Raw genomic sequence first — 17,877 nt, forward strand, 5'->3', positions numbered from 1 at the left:
CACAAATTCAAAATTCATGTACAAGTTCGAAACTAAGCTAGACACATAAAGAACAAGTCTGAAACTCATCAATTTAGTTAAAAAGTGTGGCATCCTTCATTTTTCATAACCAAATAAAACTTTTTTCTTTACACTTTGAAATACCATGTAGTCTTTGTTGCGGAAAATCTCAATTAAATAAAATATTTTAAGATAACAAATATTGTTTCAAAATACCAAAATCCTAAGGATGTCATAATTAATACCCAGCATAAGTTACAACGTAAATTCATAAAGGTCCTGAAAACTATTACAGACTCATTTCTTATTTCACTTGGCATCCTACACAAGTTCTAGCAGTCTTAAACCTGCTACCTGTACAAATATGATGCACATACTAAGTGGTGCGATATGTTGGAGATGGTAGTGCTGAAATTGTCGGTAGGTTTAGTGCAGATACCCTCTCTTGATATCACAGTACAAAACGGGAAAGTAGATCGTTAGTCGATGCCCAGGAGGGATTCCCGAGATGAAGCTACGACGATCTAGTCAGTGTTTTTCAGAGAAAAGAAAGGATATTCACTTGAAAGAGAGTTCCCCCTTCTTCATGAGGAAAAAGGATCCTTATATACTTGGTTCTAGAGGCATGTGGACCTCAACTGATTCTGTTGGACATTCCTTCATGGGACGTGACGTGGCGGACTCCTATTGGATGATCCTTCGTCACATCCTTTTTGCATCCTCTCCTCAATGGCTAAAGGATGATCTTTCAGTTATTACGGAGACCATGGCTATCGTTCGACGAGCATGTGAGACACTCTGTATGGCCCCACACTCGTCGGGGCATTATCCCTTGGTGAGGAGATTATAGAACTACTTTGCACCATAACTCTCATGCCTATCTCTTTCGCGTTAACGAAGGCTGGGCCTTGGCCTCGGACTTGGTCCGACTGAGTTCAGCTCAGGCCAAGCTCGGTACTAGTTTTGACTTCTCTTTTTGATGTTCCCTCTGAGGGATACGTTAACAAGTCCCTTAGGCTTGTAGGTGTTTGCGTTGGCCTAATAGCATCAACGTTCGAGCTTACTCAACATGTGTACGTCTTGGATTATTTTTAGCTTGGAACGGGTTTTTAACAGTGTCGTCATTGTATGTCAACCTCGAGAAAAGGAGGACGGTTCGTGCTGCTAGTTTTGTCTTTAAAGTTCCCCCCTATTTTCCAAGGTCGTTCATCCTTATTGTCTATCTCTACTTCCTCTACATCATATTGGCTGTTCTACGAGTTTTCCTTCTTTATCATTCGTTTGTTCTGGGCAATGGATCGTCATGGTAGAGTCCCTACTGTTGAGGAATTCCAGCATCTGCTGGATCGCTTCGGTTTCTTATCGGAGCATGGCGTAATGATTCCGGAAGAGGAGGTACAAATCCATGACTTCCCTCAAAGGAAGGTAAGTGAAGGGTTCAGTTAGTGGTTTGGTCTAGGCTTTACTTTGTATAAAGGTCTTTTGAGTCATTTGGTATATTTCTAGGGTGTTTTGTATGATTATGGCCATAAACAGGTTTACGGCCGTAAACCCTGTTTACGGCCCGTGTCCTCTATATAAAGGGGTGGTCTTGGTTATTTGTAGTGGTTGATAGTTCAGAGTTTACGGCTAGAGAACATTGAGTTCTACCTGACGTTTTTCGAGTTATTAACGTGTACAAGCTTGATATTATTCTTCTTCTACTCCCATTCTTCCTCTATATAAAGGGGTGGTCTTGGTCATTTGTAGTGGTTAATAGTTCATAGTTCACGGCTAGAGAACATTGAGTTCTACCTGACATTTTTCGAGTTATTAACGTGTACAAGCTTGATATTATTCTTCTTCTACTCCCATGCTTATTCTTGTTGATTGTTTGATTGATTGATCACTAGTAAGATCCGTTTCCAGGACCTTACAATTGGTATCAAAGCAAAACCGGTGTCAAAGCATCATTCAATCAAGTTTTTGGCCATTTAAAATCGTATTCATTACTGTTCGAGATTGTGTTTGGTATTTTCGCTGCTAAAAGGGATCGAATCTGCTCTAAATTCGTGTTTTCATGAATTTCTGGGAGTTTACGGCCAAGTGATTACGGTCGTAAACCCAGTTTACAACCGTAAACTCAAGAATCTTCAAAGATCGTAAACTGTGTTCCTGGACCGTAAATTGAGCATCTTCATAGACTGTAAACAGTGTATCTTCATTGACCGAAAACACTTTGACCGTAATCTAAGTGACCATAAACAATCGTCCGTAAACTCAGTTTACGACCATAAACAGTCTGACCGCAAACTCATTCTTGACATTTTTCTTGTTCTAATCTTTTGATCTTTTGATTATTTTAATTAAAAAAATGGATACTCAAAGTCAAACACATCATCACGAACTGGACTCTGTCATGGGCACAACCACACGTATTCCAAGACTGATGTCTGCAGATGGATTTCCTGAATGGAAATACCGAATTGAAAAGTACATCAAAATGAAAGACTTCAAGATTTGGCGAAGTACTGTCAAAGGTCCAGTCAGAATTACTACCACTGTTGCGGGTCAACTAGTTGATAAAGCAGTTGAAAACTATACTGATGAAGATTTTGAGAAAGTTGAAGAACAAGAATGGGCTTTAGCCACCCTAACTATGGCTTTGTCTCCTGATATAGCTCAGGGTTTTAGGGAATATACTTCAACAAAAGCCTTGTGGGAAGCCCTGATTAAGGTCTATGAGGGAAATGAAGACATGAAAGAAAGTCTTCAGGACATGCTACGACATAAATTTAACATGTTTAACTATATTCCTGGAGAAACCCTGGAGACTCAGCTACAACGATTTACCACTCTCACTACTGAGATGACTATAGCTGGGATCTTCTTGACCAAGTCTGAGATAAATAAAAAGCTACTAAACGGACTTCCAAAATCATGGGATATGAATGTAGCTGTTATCAAGAAGACGAAAGACCTAATCGTCTTACTCTTGCTGAAATAATGGTGATTATCAAAGTTTGTGATGTTGATGATAAGCAGCGAGAGATTAACCATGTGAATTCCTATTCAACTGCAAATCTCGGGATTTCTTCAAACAATGCTCTTTCATTACTCATCTCATCTCCAGGCCAAGCGTTTGTTGTACAACAACCTTAGAGTCGGATTTTTGCTACTCCATCAGCAACAACTCTTCCTGCTTCGTCATCCGTGTCTCCATCTACTGTTCCTCAAGCAGTTCCTGATGGTTTTATAGCAAAAGAACATCCTATGTGCTCATGCAAAACCCTAAAGCTTGGATCTACGCTTCTCTATTGTACATGTAATTAATCCAAGACTTGTAACCCTAGATCTAGCATGTATAATTCGAAATTAATACTATAACAACAGATCTAAGTGTTTACCTCTTTCAATTGGCTTGAAATCCTTTGAATCTTCTGGATCTTGAGCTTAGAGTCACAATTGTAACTCCTCTAATGGTTCACAAACACCACAAGCAAGAAGGCTATTATGAGAAAGGAGGAACAACACTAAAAATCAGCCCTAGGGTTTCACTTGGAGTCAAGGTACCAAAAATTGCAACCAAAGGCCTCTATTTATAGTATAGGCTGCTAGGGTTTCAATCTAAACCCTAATGGACAGCTTAGTCACCAAGCAGCCCATAGAACCTTCTAGATTAGGGACTTTGGACGAAAATATGATGGATCCCCATCATAATTTCGTTCCCCCTTAGTCCATAACGTTTCCCAGCCCAAAACTCAACTATCACACATTTGACAATTTATGCCTCTTTATTCAATTAATCTCTTTTAGTCACCAAATTAATTCCTAATTAATTTATGACTAATATTAATCACATAATATGATTTCTCCTTTAATATATTATTGTTATAATATATTAATAAATCATAATATCTTCTCTCTCTCCTAAATAACCTTGTAAAGTTGCTTTGGTGAAGGCAACTCAAAAGGACCATGCATAACCAGGTCAAGTACATACCAAATATAGTTACGGGCTTAGACACTAATCCAACAGTCTCCCACTTGGATAAGTCTAGTAACTATATCTCACATATGACTTCAGGATCCGATTAGCAATCGTAGCTCTTATACGCCGCTGTCATCTCTGATTAGTAACTCGTCCTTTAGATAAGGGATCTTATAATCCTCTGTTCTAGACACCATGCTAACAATACTTATTTTTCAGCACTTTGTTTCTTGATCTCTGATTCGTTCGACATAGAACTTAGTTGAACATATCAACCTTGTTCTGACCGGGCCTGACACATAAGTCAAACCAAATCATCGAGTGACCAAGATATCACCTTTATTCTCTTAGAATGAAAGGAACAGATTAACTTCGACTCATATGCATCTACTATTTACTAATTAAATCATGCACAACAATGCGTTTTTATAACATCAAGTTACTAATGCGTTTACACATCATAAATGCACAACCGACCAGCAAACAATAACCATATCTCTAAGTTGTAAGACTATAAGATATTATCGCTTTGTGATCACCCGAGGTAATATACCATGAAGTGATACCAGCAAACGTGGGTTTATTCAAATTCTCAAATCATAATTCATAAGTATTCATGAACTTTGCAACAAACTATTGCTATGTCTAAACCTTTTAGACAATCTACAAACAGATTCATGACACTCTTCTTTCATATTTACTTCCGACATATGAATGACTGTGGGTCGTTTGAATAATCTTATTATTCAGGAAGTCAAAAAATGCAAAACTGAAACAATAGATAAATAACCAACACAAGATAGTAACTTTACTCTAAAATAAAACACCTTTATTTATATAAAATGTCAAGTACAAATTATCTATTACACGTTTCTTGTCTATCTAATCTAAACTCATATCGTCCTTCAGCTCAATGCTCCTAGCATGCTGCAAGTGCTTAACCCTGCTCAGTCCCTTCGTAAGGGGATCTAATGGGTTATCTTCTAACGATACCCTCTTCACAACGAGGAGTCCCTCTTCTACCCAATGTCTGATAAAATGGTATTTTCTGTCGATATGCCTGGATCTACCATGATCCCTTGGTTCCTTGGTTAAGGAAACCGCTCCTTCATTATCATAGAAACTTTCCATGGGCTCCTTTATGGATGGCACAACTCAAAGGTCTCCAATTAAGTTCTTCAACCATATTGCCTCTTTTGGTGCTGCACTTGCTGCAATGTACTCTGATTCACACGTTGAATCAGCCACAGTCTCCTGCTTGAAACTTTTCCAAGTCGTCGCTCCTCCGTTAAGGGTAAAGACCCAGCCTGAATGCGAACGGTAATTATCCTGATCCATCTGGAAACTAGCATCACTGTACCCTCATACCCTTAAGTCATCACTCCCACTGAGGACTAGAACCATTCCTTGGTCCTCCGAAGGTACTTAAGAATATTCTTAACTACAGTCTAATGCGCTTTACCAGGGTTTCCCTGATATCTACTGACCATGCTCAAAGCGAAGGCCACATCAGGGCGAGTACAAGTCATAGCGTACATGATCGAGCCAACTATGGAAGCATAAAGTACTCGGCTCATATAAGCTATTTCCGCCTCTGTACTCGGGCTTTGAGTCTTACTCAACTTGGTATTGCTTTGGATTGGTAACTCCACTTTCTTGGAATTTTCCATACTAAAACGCTTTAGTACCTTATCCAAGTATGTATCCTGACTGAGTCCTATCAGTCTCTTACTTCTGTTTCTTACTATCCTTATGCCCAGAATATACGTAGCCTCTTCGAGGTCCTTCATAGCGAAACACTTCCCAAGCCAGGACTTGACCTCGTGCAAGGTAGGGACGTCGTTTCCTATGAGTAGTATGTCGTCAACATACAATACGAGGAAGCTCACTATACTCCCACTGGCCTTGACATACATACATGACTCATCTTCACTTCGCAGAAAACCAAACTCTTTGACCTTCTCATCAAAATATAGATTCCATCTGCGAGACGCTTGCTTCAATCCATAAATGGATTTCTCAAGCTTACACACTCTATTTGGATGCTTCACATTGACAAAACCCTCTGGCTAATTCATGTAAACATCCTCAACCAACCTTCCATTAAGAAAAGCAGTTTTCACGTCCATCTGCCATATTTCATAATCATGAAACACATCTATTGCGAGCATTACCCTAATAGACTTTATCTTGGCAACTGGCGAGAAGGTCTCACCATAGTCAACTCCAGAAGTTTGAGTAAAGCCCTTCGCAACCAATCCTTCTTTATAAGTGTGCACATTCCCATCCATGTCTGTCTTCTTCTTGAAGATCCACTTGCACCCGACTGTCTTACGACCCGACACATTGTCAACCAAATTCCAAACTTGGTTGTCGTACATGGACTGAATCTCGCTGTCTATAGCCTCTTTTTACTTGGCAGACTCCGGGCCTGGTATGGCTTCCTTGTAGCTTCTAGGTTCTTCCAAATTTACTAGTGTACTATCACTAATAAATGTATCCCCTTCAGTAGTAATATGGAATCCATACAATTAGGGTGGAACACTAGCCCTACTGGAACGTCTAAGAGTTAAGGACTCGTCAACAGGTTCAACAGGAGTTTCCTCCTCAGGTTGAGTGTCATTGTTAGAAGTTCCTTCATCACTTTGCTCTTGAATCTCTTCAAGTCAATTTTCCTCCCACTGTCATCTTGGCTTATGAGCTCTCTTTTTCGGAAAACCCCTCTTCTCGCAACGAAGACAACATTGTCACTCGGTCTGTAGAAGAGATAGCCAAAGGACTTCTGTGGATTGCTGATGAAATAACACTTCTCACTACGAGGTTCGAGCTTTTCGTGAGTCTCTCGTCTTACGAAAGCCTCACAACTCCAAACCTTGATATGTGCCAACGAGGGAGCTTTCCCTTTCCACATCTCATGAGGTGTTTTGGCAACCTTCTTGGTGGGAACTAGGTTAAGGATATGGGTAGCAGTCTCCAAGGCATACCCCTAGAAAGCTATTGGTAACGAAGCCCGACTCATCATAGAATTAACCATGTCCAACAAGGTCCGATTACGTCTCTCAGCCACACCATTCAATTGTGGCGTTCTCGGAGGTGTCAATTGCGAATTTTTTTTGCATTCCTTTAGATAGTCCTGAAACTCAAGACTTAGGTACTCTCCTCCTTGGTCTGAACGAAGCATCTTGATTTTCCTGCCCAGCTGATTCTCCACTTCATTCTTAAACTCTTTGAACTTTTTAATGGTTTCTGACTTTTGCTTGATTAAGTAGATATATCCATATCTGCTATAATCATCCGTAAAAGTCATGTAGAAGTGGCAAGCATCCCTTGTGGTGGATCTAAAGGGCCCACACACATCAGTGTGTATGAGATCCAATAGACCATCACCCCTTTCACAAGTGCCAGTAAAGGGTGACTTGGTCATCTTCCCAAGTAAGCAAGATTCACACACATCATCATCCCTAAGGTCAAATGACTCCAACACTCCATCCTTTTGGAGTTGGGATATGCGTTTCTTGTTGACATGGCCAAGGTGACAATGCCACAAGCATGCTTTGTCTAGACTATTAGACGAATCAATATTTAACACATCATTTCCTAAATTGTCTACAACCAACACAGATTCATATATTCCATTACAAGGAAATGCATTGAAATAAAAAAACACCCTTCAAATAAACATTAATAGAACCATTACTATTATCAAATGAATATCTGAAACCCTGTCTATATAATCCATGAAAAGAAATGATGTTCTTTGCCATATCTGGCGAATAACAACAATTGTTTAAATCTAACCCTAACCCATTACTCAACACTAAAGAATAAACTCCGACTTTGGTCACATGCGACAATCTTCTGTTTCCCATAATCAAGTTTATTTTCCCATGCTCCACTTCCCTACTTCTTCTTAGGCCTTGCAAATAAGAACATATTTGAAAACCACATCCTGTATCAAGAACCCATGAAGTAGCAAGTGGTGAGTTGTTAGATTTAATAGAATATATACCTGCGAAGGTGGGCTTTATCTTCCCATCCTTATTGTCCTGCAGATATTTAGGGTAGCTTTGTTTCCAGTGGCCCTTCTCGTGGCAATAAAAGCACTCTACTTCCTTAGTGTCAGAGGAGGGTTTAACAGGATCTGCTTTGGTTCCACTAGAGGATGAACCATCACGGGACTTTCCCTTTTGGTGGCTCTTTGAAGGAGCCTTCCTCTTCTTTCCCTTCCCTTGGCCAATTACCAACATAGGAGTAGCCACAGCAGGGGATGGTGCAACATATTTGTCCTTGAGGTTGCTCTCAGCAATCCTCAGTAGTCCTTGAAGCTTACTCAAGGAGACCTCTTCCTTATTCATGTGGTAGGTCATTATGAACTGGTTGTAGCAAGAAGACAAGGAGTGGAGGATGATGTCGATAGCCAAATCCTCATCAAATTTAACATTAAGTTTGATAAGACGATCGACATACCTCTGCATTTTCTGCAAATGAGAGGTTAAGGATTCTCCACTCCCCATCTTGGCGGTGATCATGTTAGTAATCATCTCATAGCGCTCTTGCCTCGCACTTTGGTGGTACCTGTCCAGCAAATCTTGATGCATTTCATACGGATACATGTCCTCATAGGACTTTTGGAGTTCGAGGTTCATGGTGGCCAGCATGATGCAGTGAACTTTCGTAGCATCATGCTCGTGAGCCTCAAAGGCGGCCAACTCTTCAGGAGTAGCAACATCTGGGATGATCTTTTCAAGCTTTTCATCGAGGACATATTCTTTGTCGTCGTAGCGAGTGATCATGCGAATGTACCCCATCCACTCGTTGAAATTCGACCCATCAAATGTCACCTTTTGACATAGGTTCATCAGCGAGAATGACCCAGAAGCATTGTTGTTGTTGTTAGCAGACATCTGAAAAAGAAAGGAACAAATTTTGATTAGAAATGAATCCCCAATTAAACACCCAAATAAAAAATTAGGGCTAGGATCCAACAACATTATTCACTACTTAGAAAAGGGATGCCGTAATCTAAAAGTAAATAATTTGAAGGTAAGTGAATGACGATTCACTAATTTTCACCATGAAAAACGAAAGAAAAATTAAGTTTTAAATGTATTTGAAAACTCATAGATTCTTTTGAGATTCATTGAACTTTTCAATGGCATGTTTAAATCTCGATGTGCCCTTCAAGTTTGTGACTAGGATACCGAGGATCGCAAACAAGGTGTGAATAACCATGCGAATCAACATGGTGCACTCAATGTCTCTATCACCTAATCAATGTGCCGGTAAACCACACACACTCCATTGATCTATGACAAACATCGAGCCATCCTTCGCTACCAATGTCAATCCCAAATTAGTGTGCTGGTTAACCACACACGCTCCACTAACGTTTGACAAGGGTACAAAGTGTAATTCCATGGAGTAGCATCATTTTCACATTTTACCCTAAAGTAACTAAGATTGGGAATTTGTAAAAAAACATTTTAGTTACTTTGTATCATTCATTATACTTTTAACGAGGAGAGGATTACCCTATCCTACCCGTTCGGCTAACGACCTTCCACCAATCAAGGAAGTGGTGGGTAAGAGTGGATAACCATTAAATGGCCATTTTATAGGCCATAACCTTATACCCCCTTATAGATCGACTTCGTGAATGAGGCCTACTAACGGTAAGAGTATCACTTTAAGTTATACATATATATTAATTAATCTTGTAATAATATAATAGTATAGGGTTGAATTTTAAACTTGTAAAATTCTAAGGGTTCGAAATTTAAATTATTAAAAATTAAACTTTTAATCATAAAATTTAAATTTCAAAACTTGAGGAGAAATTTTGAACTTTTCAAAACACAAGGGATCAAATAACAAATAATATAAATTAAACAATTAATTTCATAATTATCTATATTTGACCTAATCAAATTTTTAGTCATAGGATAGTTACCATATAATTTAAATAATCCATATTTATCATATAAAGAAACTATTATTCAAAAGATTTGAAATTATCTTTTGGTTTGGTAAGGATAATCATTTAAATACAATAAAATTCGGATTTATTATTAAAAAACAATTTTGGCATTTATCCTATAGCAAAACAGCAAGAAATCCCGAGATATGCTCTATCTGACTCCTGAACTCGCCGAGTCCAGATACTGACTCGCCGAGTTGGGTCGGGCAGAGGCCAGAAAAACAATATTCAGCATAAACTTGACAATTACATCACATACAACATAATCCAATCAATTCTCTAATACCACTGATGGTTTTAAAGCAAAAGAACATCCTATGTGCTCATGCAAAACCCTAAAGCTTAGATCTAGGCTTCTCTATTGTACATGTAATTAATCCAAGACTTGTAACCCTAGATCTAGCATGTATAATTCGAAATTAACACTATAAGAACAGATCTAAGTGTTTACCTCTTTCAATTGGCTTGAAATCCTTTGAATCTTCTTGATCTTAAGCTTAGAGTCATAATTGTAACTCCTCTAATGGTTCACAAACACCACAATCCAGAAGGCTATTATGAGAGAGGAGGAGCAACACTAAAAATTGGCCCTAGGGTTTCACTTGGAGTCAACGTATCGAAAATTGCAACCAAAGGCCTCTATTTATAGTGTAGGCTGCTAGGGTTTCAGTCTAAACCCTAATGGACAACTTAGTCACCAAGCAACCCATGGAACCTTCTAGATTAGGGCCTTTGGACGAAAATATGATGGATCCCCATCATAATTTCATTTCCCCTTAGTCCATAAGGTTTCCCAGCCTAAAACTCAAATATCACACATTTGACAGTTTATGCCCCTTTATTCAATTAATCTCTTTTAGTCACCAAATTAATTCCTAAGTAATTTATGACTAATATTAATCAAATAATATGATTTATCCTTTAATATATTATTCTTATAATATATTGATAAATCATAATTTATTCTCTCTCTCCTAAATAACCTTGTCAAGTTGCTTTGGTGAAGGCAACCTAAAAGGACCATGCATAACCGGGTCAAGTACATACCAAATATAGTTACAGGCTTAGACACTAATCCAACAGTTCCCTACTCCAATATACCAGTGGTGGCTTCTACCTTAAATTCCAAAGAAAATGATGAGCATGTTGCTCTTGACACTGGACTTGTCAACTGTTACAATGGCCTCTTAGCCGGAGAGCTCCCACTTCAACTATCATTTGCTGACCTAGATCAAATTCATCCAGAAGATGTGGAAGAGATGGATATTACATGGTAAATAGCTATGACAGTGTTTAGAGCGAAGCAGTTCGCAAAGAAAATTGGAAAGAACAACTGGGGAATGAACGCTGACAAGAAGGTAGGGTTTAATAAAGGAAAGTTGCGTTGTTTCAACTGTCACGAGCCAGGTCATTTCGCTCGTGAGTGCCCGAAACCAGATCGAAGGATGAATAATGACAGAACAATGGTAGCTGTGGGAAACAATCATGGAGGTGCTGCGGTCAACGGTGAGACTGCTATGGTTGCTGAATCATTTGACTGGGAGGACCAGATTCAGGCTCTGAATATTTCAAGACCTGAAAATGCTCACCTAGCCCAAATCAATGATGATGTTCCCGTTGAGAATGTTGCAGCTAATCCTGAAGAAAAGATGATGGAGCTGCAGTTTGCATTAATGGTATCTTCTACTTCCGAACGAAAGAAAAGTGAGGTAAGTTTACCTTCTTGTTCTCAGGCATGTGTTGATTATGTTAAAATTCTTTGTGAGGAAATAGAATCATTACGTAGAGAAGTAGAGGACCTTAGATATGAAGGCTATCAACTTAGAAAAGGACAAAAATCCCTAAAGGCCCAGTTAGAAGCAAAAATTAAGGACTTTAGGAGACTTCAGGAGGATTACAGTAACAAATGTGAAAATTATGACTATATCAAGAGACAAAATGCTGATTTGACTACTGAGCTTGACACATTGAAAGGAAAATTTGAAACTGCAAATTTTGATTTCACAAACTTTGATGTGTCAAGCGAAGTAGTTGCCAACATGATAGATATCTGCTTGCAATTTAAACATAATCAGCAAAAGGGTTTAGGATATGACAAATTGCCTCCTCCTTTCAATCATAATTATCAATATCGCCCCATAACTGATGAGGAGATTGCCACCGAACCATTCATGGTTTATGGCAAACCAACTGGTTTTGTTTTAGGAGGATTTATTAATACTGAATGTACTAATGTTTCTACTTCTCCTGCAGATCAATCCTTAGATCAGTCAAAGCACAAAGTTGAAGGATTTGTTTATGATAATAAAACTGTGTGTGGACTTGAAAATAAAACTATGTCTGAACCCGCTGTTTCCTTTTTGAAAGAAAACTTTAATGTTTCTGATGTTAAAAATGATGATACTTTTTGTGATACTTTTGCATCAACTCATGCTGAGTTAATTTTTTTTTTGACATATTTGATGAGTTGTTTGATACTCCTGTTGCTTGTGATGCTTTTGATGATAACACACCTACTTCACAAGTCACACCATCTGATGCACCCTCACTTATTACACAACCTGTTTCTTGCACTTGTTCTTGTGGGAAAAGTAATGGTGTCATTAAAAATAATAAATATGAAAAACCCAGTACCAGTTTAGATAACAATAAACAAATCTGTTTCAATTGTGGTACTGTTGGTCATATCACTAGGAATTGTCTGAATAGGATGTTTGTGCATTATTTGTCACAAATAGGGGAGAACGAGTCTAGAGGAAGGTCTTTGACTAGAAAGTCCTCAAAAACTCGTTCTCGAGATGATGATTGGAGGGGATGATCAAAACAAGAAATGGGCAGGTTTTCAAAAGAATAAACAGGCTTTCAATAACAAAGTCACGAACAGTTTGCCAAAATCGAACAAGGCTCCGCCAAATTCGGTTTTGTCAAAGAACATATCTGAGTCCTCAACCACCTCTGGTAGAAAATACGGATGTTCAAAGCAAACTAAACAGAAAAATGTTTCAAAATCACTAGTGATTGTTAAGAAACCTAACTATCAGTGGATGCCCAAATTAATTCCCAACGAATCATCGTCATCCTCTGAAAGTGTTTTATATGATGATTCCAAATTGAATGTTTTAAAGGATAAATCTGTGACTCTGAAGGGTCAACCCGGGAAAGTGATGATCTGGTTTCCCAAATCTAAATGATCCCGCTCATTTTACAGGGATAGTTGCGGAGGAATGGTGTAAGACCTTGGTATGTCGACAGCGGCTGCTCCCGGCATATGACAGGAGACATCTCCCAGTTGAGCAACATTTAATCTTTTAACAGGGGGTATGTTTCCTTTGCGGGTGGAGAAGGTGGAAAAATCACTCAGAGAGGAACTGTTACAAATGGAGTGTTGAGTTTCGAGAACGTCTACTTTGCTCCCAAGTTAAAGCATAGCTTGTTGAGTGTTTCTCAAATTTGTGACAAAGGATACTCAATGCATTTCACTGATAAAGAATGTATGATCCTTAAGCCAGGCATTATCATCCCAGAAGAGTGGATCCTTGTCAAATCAAAGCGGGATGGCAATGCATATATCTTAGATATGAACAATAACATTCCATAACAAATCATCTGCCTCTTTTTGAAGGTCTCAGAACAAAATGCAATGATGTGGCATCGACGAATCGGTCATGCTAACGCTAAGAATCTAAATCGTCTTGCGAAAAATGAGATGGTACGTGGCATACCCTTCAGAGACCTTATAACATTTGAGAAGTGTGTGTCATGTGCCCAGGGAAAGCATCATAGAAAACCACACATGCCGAAACAAGTTAATTCAACTAGCCAGGTGCTCCAATTATTGCACATGGACTTATTTGGTCCAGTTAACGCCCTAAGCATCAACAGAAACTCATATTGTCTAGTTGTGATTGATGATTTCTCTCGTTTTACGTGGGTTTTCTTGTTATCCGACAAAGCTGGGGTTGCTGATCTGATAAAGAAGTTCATTGTGTTGATTGAGAACCAAACTAACAACCGGGTGAAGGCGCTTTGCACTGATAATGGAACAGAATTCAAGAATGCAGTTCTTGATCATTTTTGCACAGAAAAGGGAATTGTGCGTCAATACAGCTCTGTTCGCACACCTCAACAAAATGGTGTGGCTGAGCGAAGAAATCGAACATTAAAAGACACTGGAAGGATGATGCTTTGTGACTCTAAGTTACCTATTTTCTTTTGGGTTGAGGCGATTAACACTGATTGCTACGTTCAGAATCGTGTTTTGATCAACAAAGCCCAGATGAAGACTCCATATGAAATTCTTTATGGTCATAAGCATTCTGTCAGCCACTTCCATGTATTTGGCTGTCCTTGCACCCTTCTTCACCTTGAGTCCAACCCAAAATTTAATGCCAAAGCCGATGATTGTTACTTCGTGGGGTATGCTGCAGATTGTTGAATCTTTTGACGTGCACTGGTTGGAGGAAAATGAAACGGATGCTCGAGTGGGTCCTGATTGGCTATTTGATTACACATCGTTATTCAAATCCTTCAATGTGTCTTCAGATAGTTCGCCTGGTTCTTCCTCTGGCTCGAAGATTGTTTTTGAAGATGAAGACGAAGAAGTTGTTTACAGACCTCCACCGGTAACCTCTTCAATACCTCAGGGGGAGTTATCTGTTCCACTTACTAGTCCAGAATCTCGCATTCAACATGATGCTCCAGATGCTGATGCTACTCCTCTTACTCCTGTTGAAAGAGAGTTTATGTCTAAAGATGCTTCCGCTGTCACTCCAACTTTCATGGAACTACTCTTTCCTGAATAAATTGCTAATGAGTTTTTAGCAGATCCATTGACTTTTGCTTGCCCCCAAGCAAAACTAAATTTTAAACATATTAAAATCACATATGACAACTCCAATCTAACCCAACCATTATGCCAAGACCGCAACGCATGCATTTGTGTCTAAATTTTTTTCCTAAGGACCTCCCATACTCCAAATACTCACAATCCTCATAAACACTTGCCCACTCATCCCGAACTATGCTCATTTTATGCAACCCTCCGAATCCATCCGCAGAAAACCTCTTACCCTCAAGGTGTTTTTAATTGAGCAACCCAAGCATACATAATCTAGAATTACAACTTTTTGATACCACTATGGAGCTCTTTTGGAATTCTTCACTTTCTTTGGTAATTTGATCTTTGATCTCTTTGAATTCACCACCTTGTTGTTTGATTTTTGGTATTTTCAACTTTTTGAATTTCTTCAAATTTTTGATCTTCTAATTTTATATTTAACTTTGATGCTCCAAAAATTCTTCAAACTTTTCTTGTAATTCTCTTTCTCTCTCTCTTTTTTTTACATGTACCTCTCTTTTTCCACTCAATAAACCTACATGCTTAAGCAGGGGCGCTCAATCTCAACCTTTATTGGCTAACAATAACAATCTTCCTGGATACATTTCAGGTTTAGGCTGCTAAACATATTGCATCCCTTGGGCCGAGCAGGGTTGTGTTTTTGTCCCATGATTTCACTAGAATAAGGAAGCCACAAATGCACTAGAACGTATATAGGCTCAACTAAACATTTGGGTTATCATGCAATTATCAACATAATTCTAACATAGAATCCTAATTTTACTTTTACCAAAATTTTCTAAATTAAGTCCTAAGCAACATTTTTGGTATGCAACAAATTTTTTTTTTAAAATTAGCCTAAATTAAGATTCTAAATTTTCTATTTATGTGACCAACCCCCTACCCCACACTTATTTTATGCAATGCCCTCATTGCATATTATGTATGATAAAAACATAAGAAAAGAATAAAGAGGGAATTGGAACAAACTCCCCTGGGGTAGCAGTCGATAGGTTGATACTCTTCATGTAAGGTTCCAACTTCAGCTGACTTAGACATGGGAACAACGCATCCATGCCTTGGGTGTCAAATCTCGTGTGGTTGACAGCTCGAAAATTTAAAGGAACAAGCTTCTTTAGAATATCTCCAGAGACAATTCCTCCCAAAAAAATAGGTAAATGTAGCAGTGAAAGTGCCCAAAGCAGTTCTGGAATTCGAAAATTGGCAGCCTACTCGGGGAGTAGTATTGTTGGGTCGTGTTTTGTAATATGTTGCGTCTATTGGGCTCGTTAGCTAGTCCATTTTTGTATCTCCGGTATGGGCCTGTCCATCCGTGAGTCTAGTAGGGTTTACTATAAATATAGGTGCTTGCATGCATCTTAGGTTAACGATAGTAACGATAGAATAGATTGATCAGAGTATAATTCAGAAGTTTTATTATCGTTCTTGTAACCCTAAATCCTCTACAGCGGAAGTTCTTAGTCGAGCTCTGCTGAGGATTGTTTGATCTAATCATTCGACACATTTTGATCCATACTTGTCTTATTTATTGTTTTGTATTCATCGTAATACCTGTTACAAAGATCTAATCGATCTTCAAGTTTGTTTTACAACTTATTAATTGGTATCAGAGCAGGAGGCTGTGTAATTCATACACATCTTTTCTGTGAAAAAGGTTGCGATTAGGGTTATTTTGCATTAACTAATATTTATTAAGCCGTCATCCCATAATTGACGTAACTCAGCATTTATTCGTTTTGCCCTAGTTTAATATATTACAAGTCTGATCCTTTAAACAGGTTTTTCGATCAAGCATGGACGAGTCACAATCAAATCCCATTAACATCTCAAACAGCATTGGATCGACGACGAAGATTCCCATCCTTTACACCCAGGATTACGAAGTCTGGGCGCATCACTTTGAAGATTATGTCGTTGGATCTGAGGACAACGGATATCTTATTTGGGAAGCAATAGTGTCTGGACCATTCGCTCATTCAGCAACATCGAGAATCATTAAAACTCAGAAAGAGTATAATGATTTGTTGAAAGACGCAAAAGATATTGCTCAAGACGAAAAAGATAAATTTCAGTGCAATATTAAAGCATTAAGACTTATCAGATTCGCTCTTCAATTTGATACTTTCAGGATAGTGAGTTCGTGCAACACTGCTAAAGAAATATGGGATAGGCTATGAGAGTTATATTCCACAGACGAAGATCTCGAGCATTCCATTCAAACCTTACTCTTGTCCGAGTTTGGTGAATTCAAGCAGAATCCTGAAGAAACTGTAACTCAGACGTTCGATCGCTTCAATCATCTTCTTAGTAAGATGATTAAACATGATATTGAAAGGAAGTTGATTGAATAAAAGGTTACGTTTTTAAACGATCTTAGATCTGAGTGGAGAGCGGTTGTGTCCACTGTTAAAGCACATGAGCAATTTAAATCTTACTCATTGGCAAAGCTGGTAGGGATTTTGAAATCCCAAGAAAAGATTGTCTTGCAGGAGAAAAATGTGGTTTCAAGCTTGGGATCATTGGCCCTTTTGTCCAAAAGCAAAGGTGTGATGGAAGATGAAGACCTTAACTTAGAAGACTATGACCTTACCTCTGAAGACTATGCAATGATGGTGTCAAACCCGAAGAGGTTCATCAAGAAAAGGTTTTCTACCAATAAGAATCGAAATTGGCAGGGAAGTTATAGTTCTGAAAAGGTCAGGGAAGAACCGAAGGCAGAAGAACCAAAGAAGGAACTGAAAGCTGAAGGAGATTCGGGTGTCAACTGCTACTATTGTGGAGGAAAGAACCATTATGCCAAAGATTGTGTCCTCTAGAAAATGGCAGAAAAGGATGAGGAGAAAGATGAAGAAGCTATGTTAATGAAAAAGCTGGAAGAGATCAAGAAAAAGAAAGCTGTCACTTACCCTTCAATGAATGCTTTAATTGTGCAGGGTTCGATAGCAGATGATGAGTTTGGTGGCATGGAGGTCTGGTCAACCGACTCTGAGGATGATGAAGTAAGGAAGCCATCTCATGGAAAGGCTTATGTTGCGAAAGATGAAGGAAGCGGTGGAAAGTGCTTGATGGTGT

At 38.7% G+C, this 17,877-nt stretch overlaps 1 protein-coding gene across 1 annotated transcript; it reads left to right on the forward strand.

Annotated features, from left to right (window-relative positions):
- Window positions 1-2,482: 2,482 nt before the first annotated feature.
- Window positions 2,483-2,986, forward strand: LOC145067705 (uncharacterized). The gene has a single exon (XM_079014782.1). The coding sequence runs from the start codon at window positions 2,483-2,485 to the stop codon at window positions 2,984-2,986; it is 504 nt and encodes a 167-aa protein (XP_078870908.1).
- The last annotated feature ends 14,891 nt before the right edge of the window (window positions 2,987-17,877 follow it).

This window comes from Lactuca serriola, chromosome 8 (genome assembly GCF_051521515.1).
Source record: "Lactuca serriola cultivar US96UC23 chromosome 8, Lser_US96UC23_V15, whole genome shotgun sequence".
Lineage (NCBI taxonomy): Eukaryota > Viridiplantae > Streptophyta > Magnoliopsida > Asterales > Asteraceae > Lactuca > Lactuca serriola.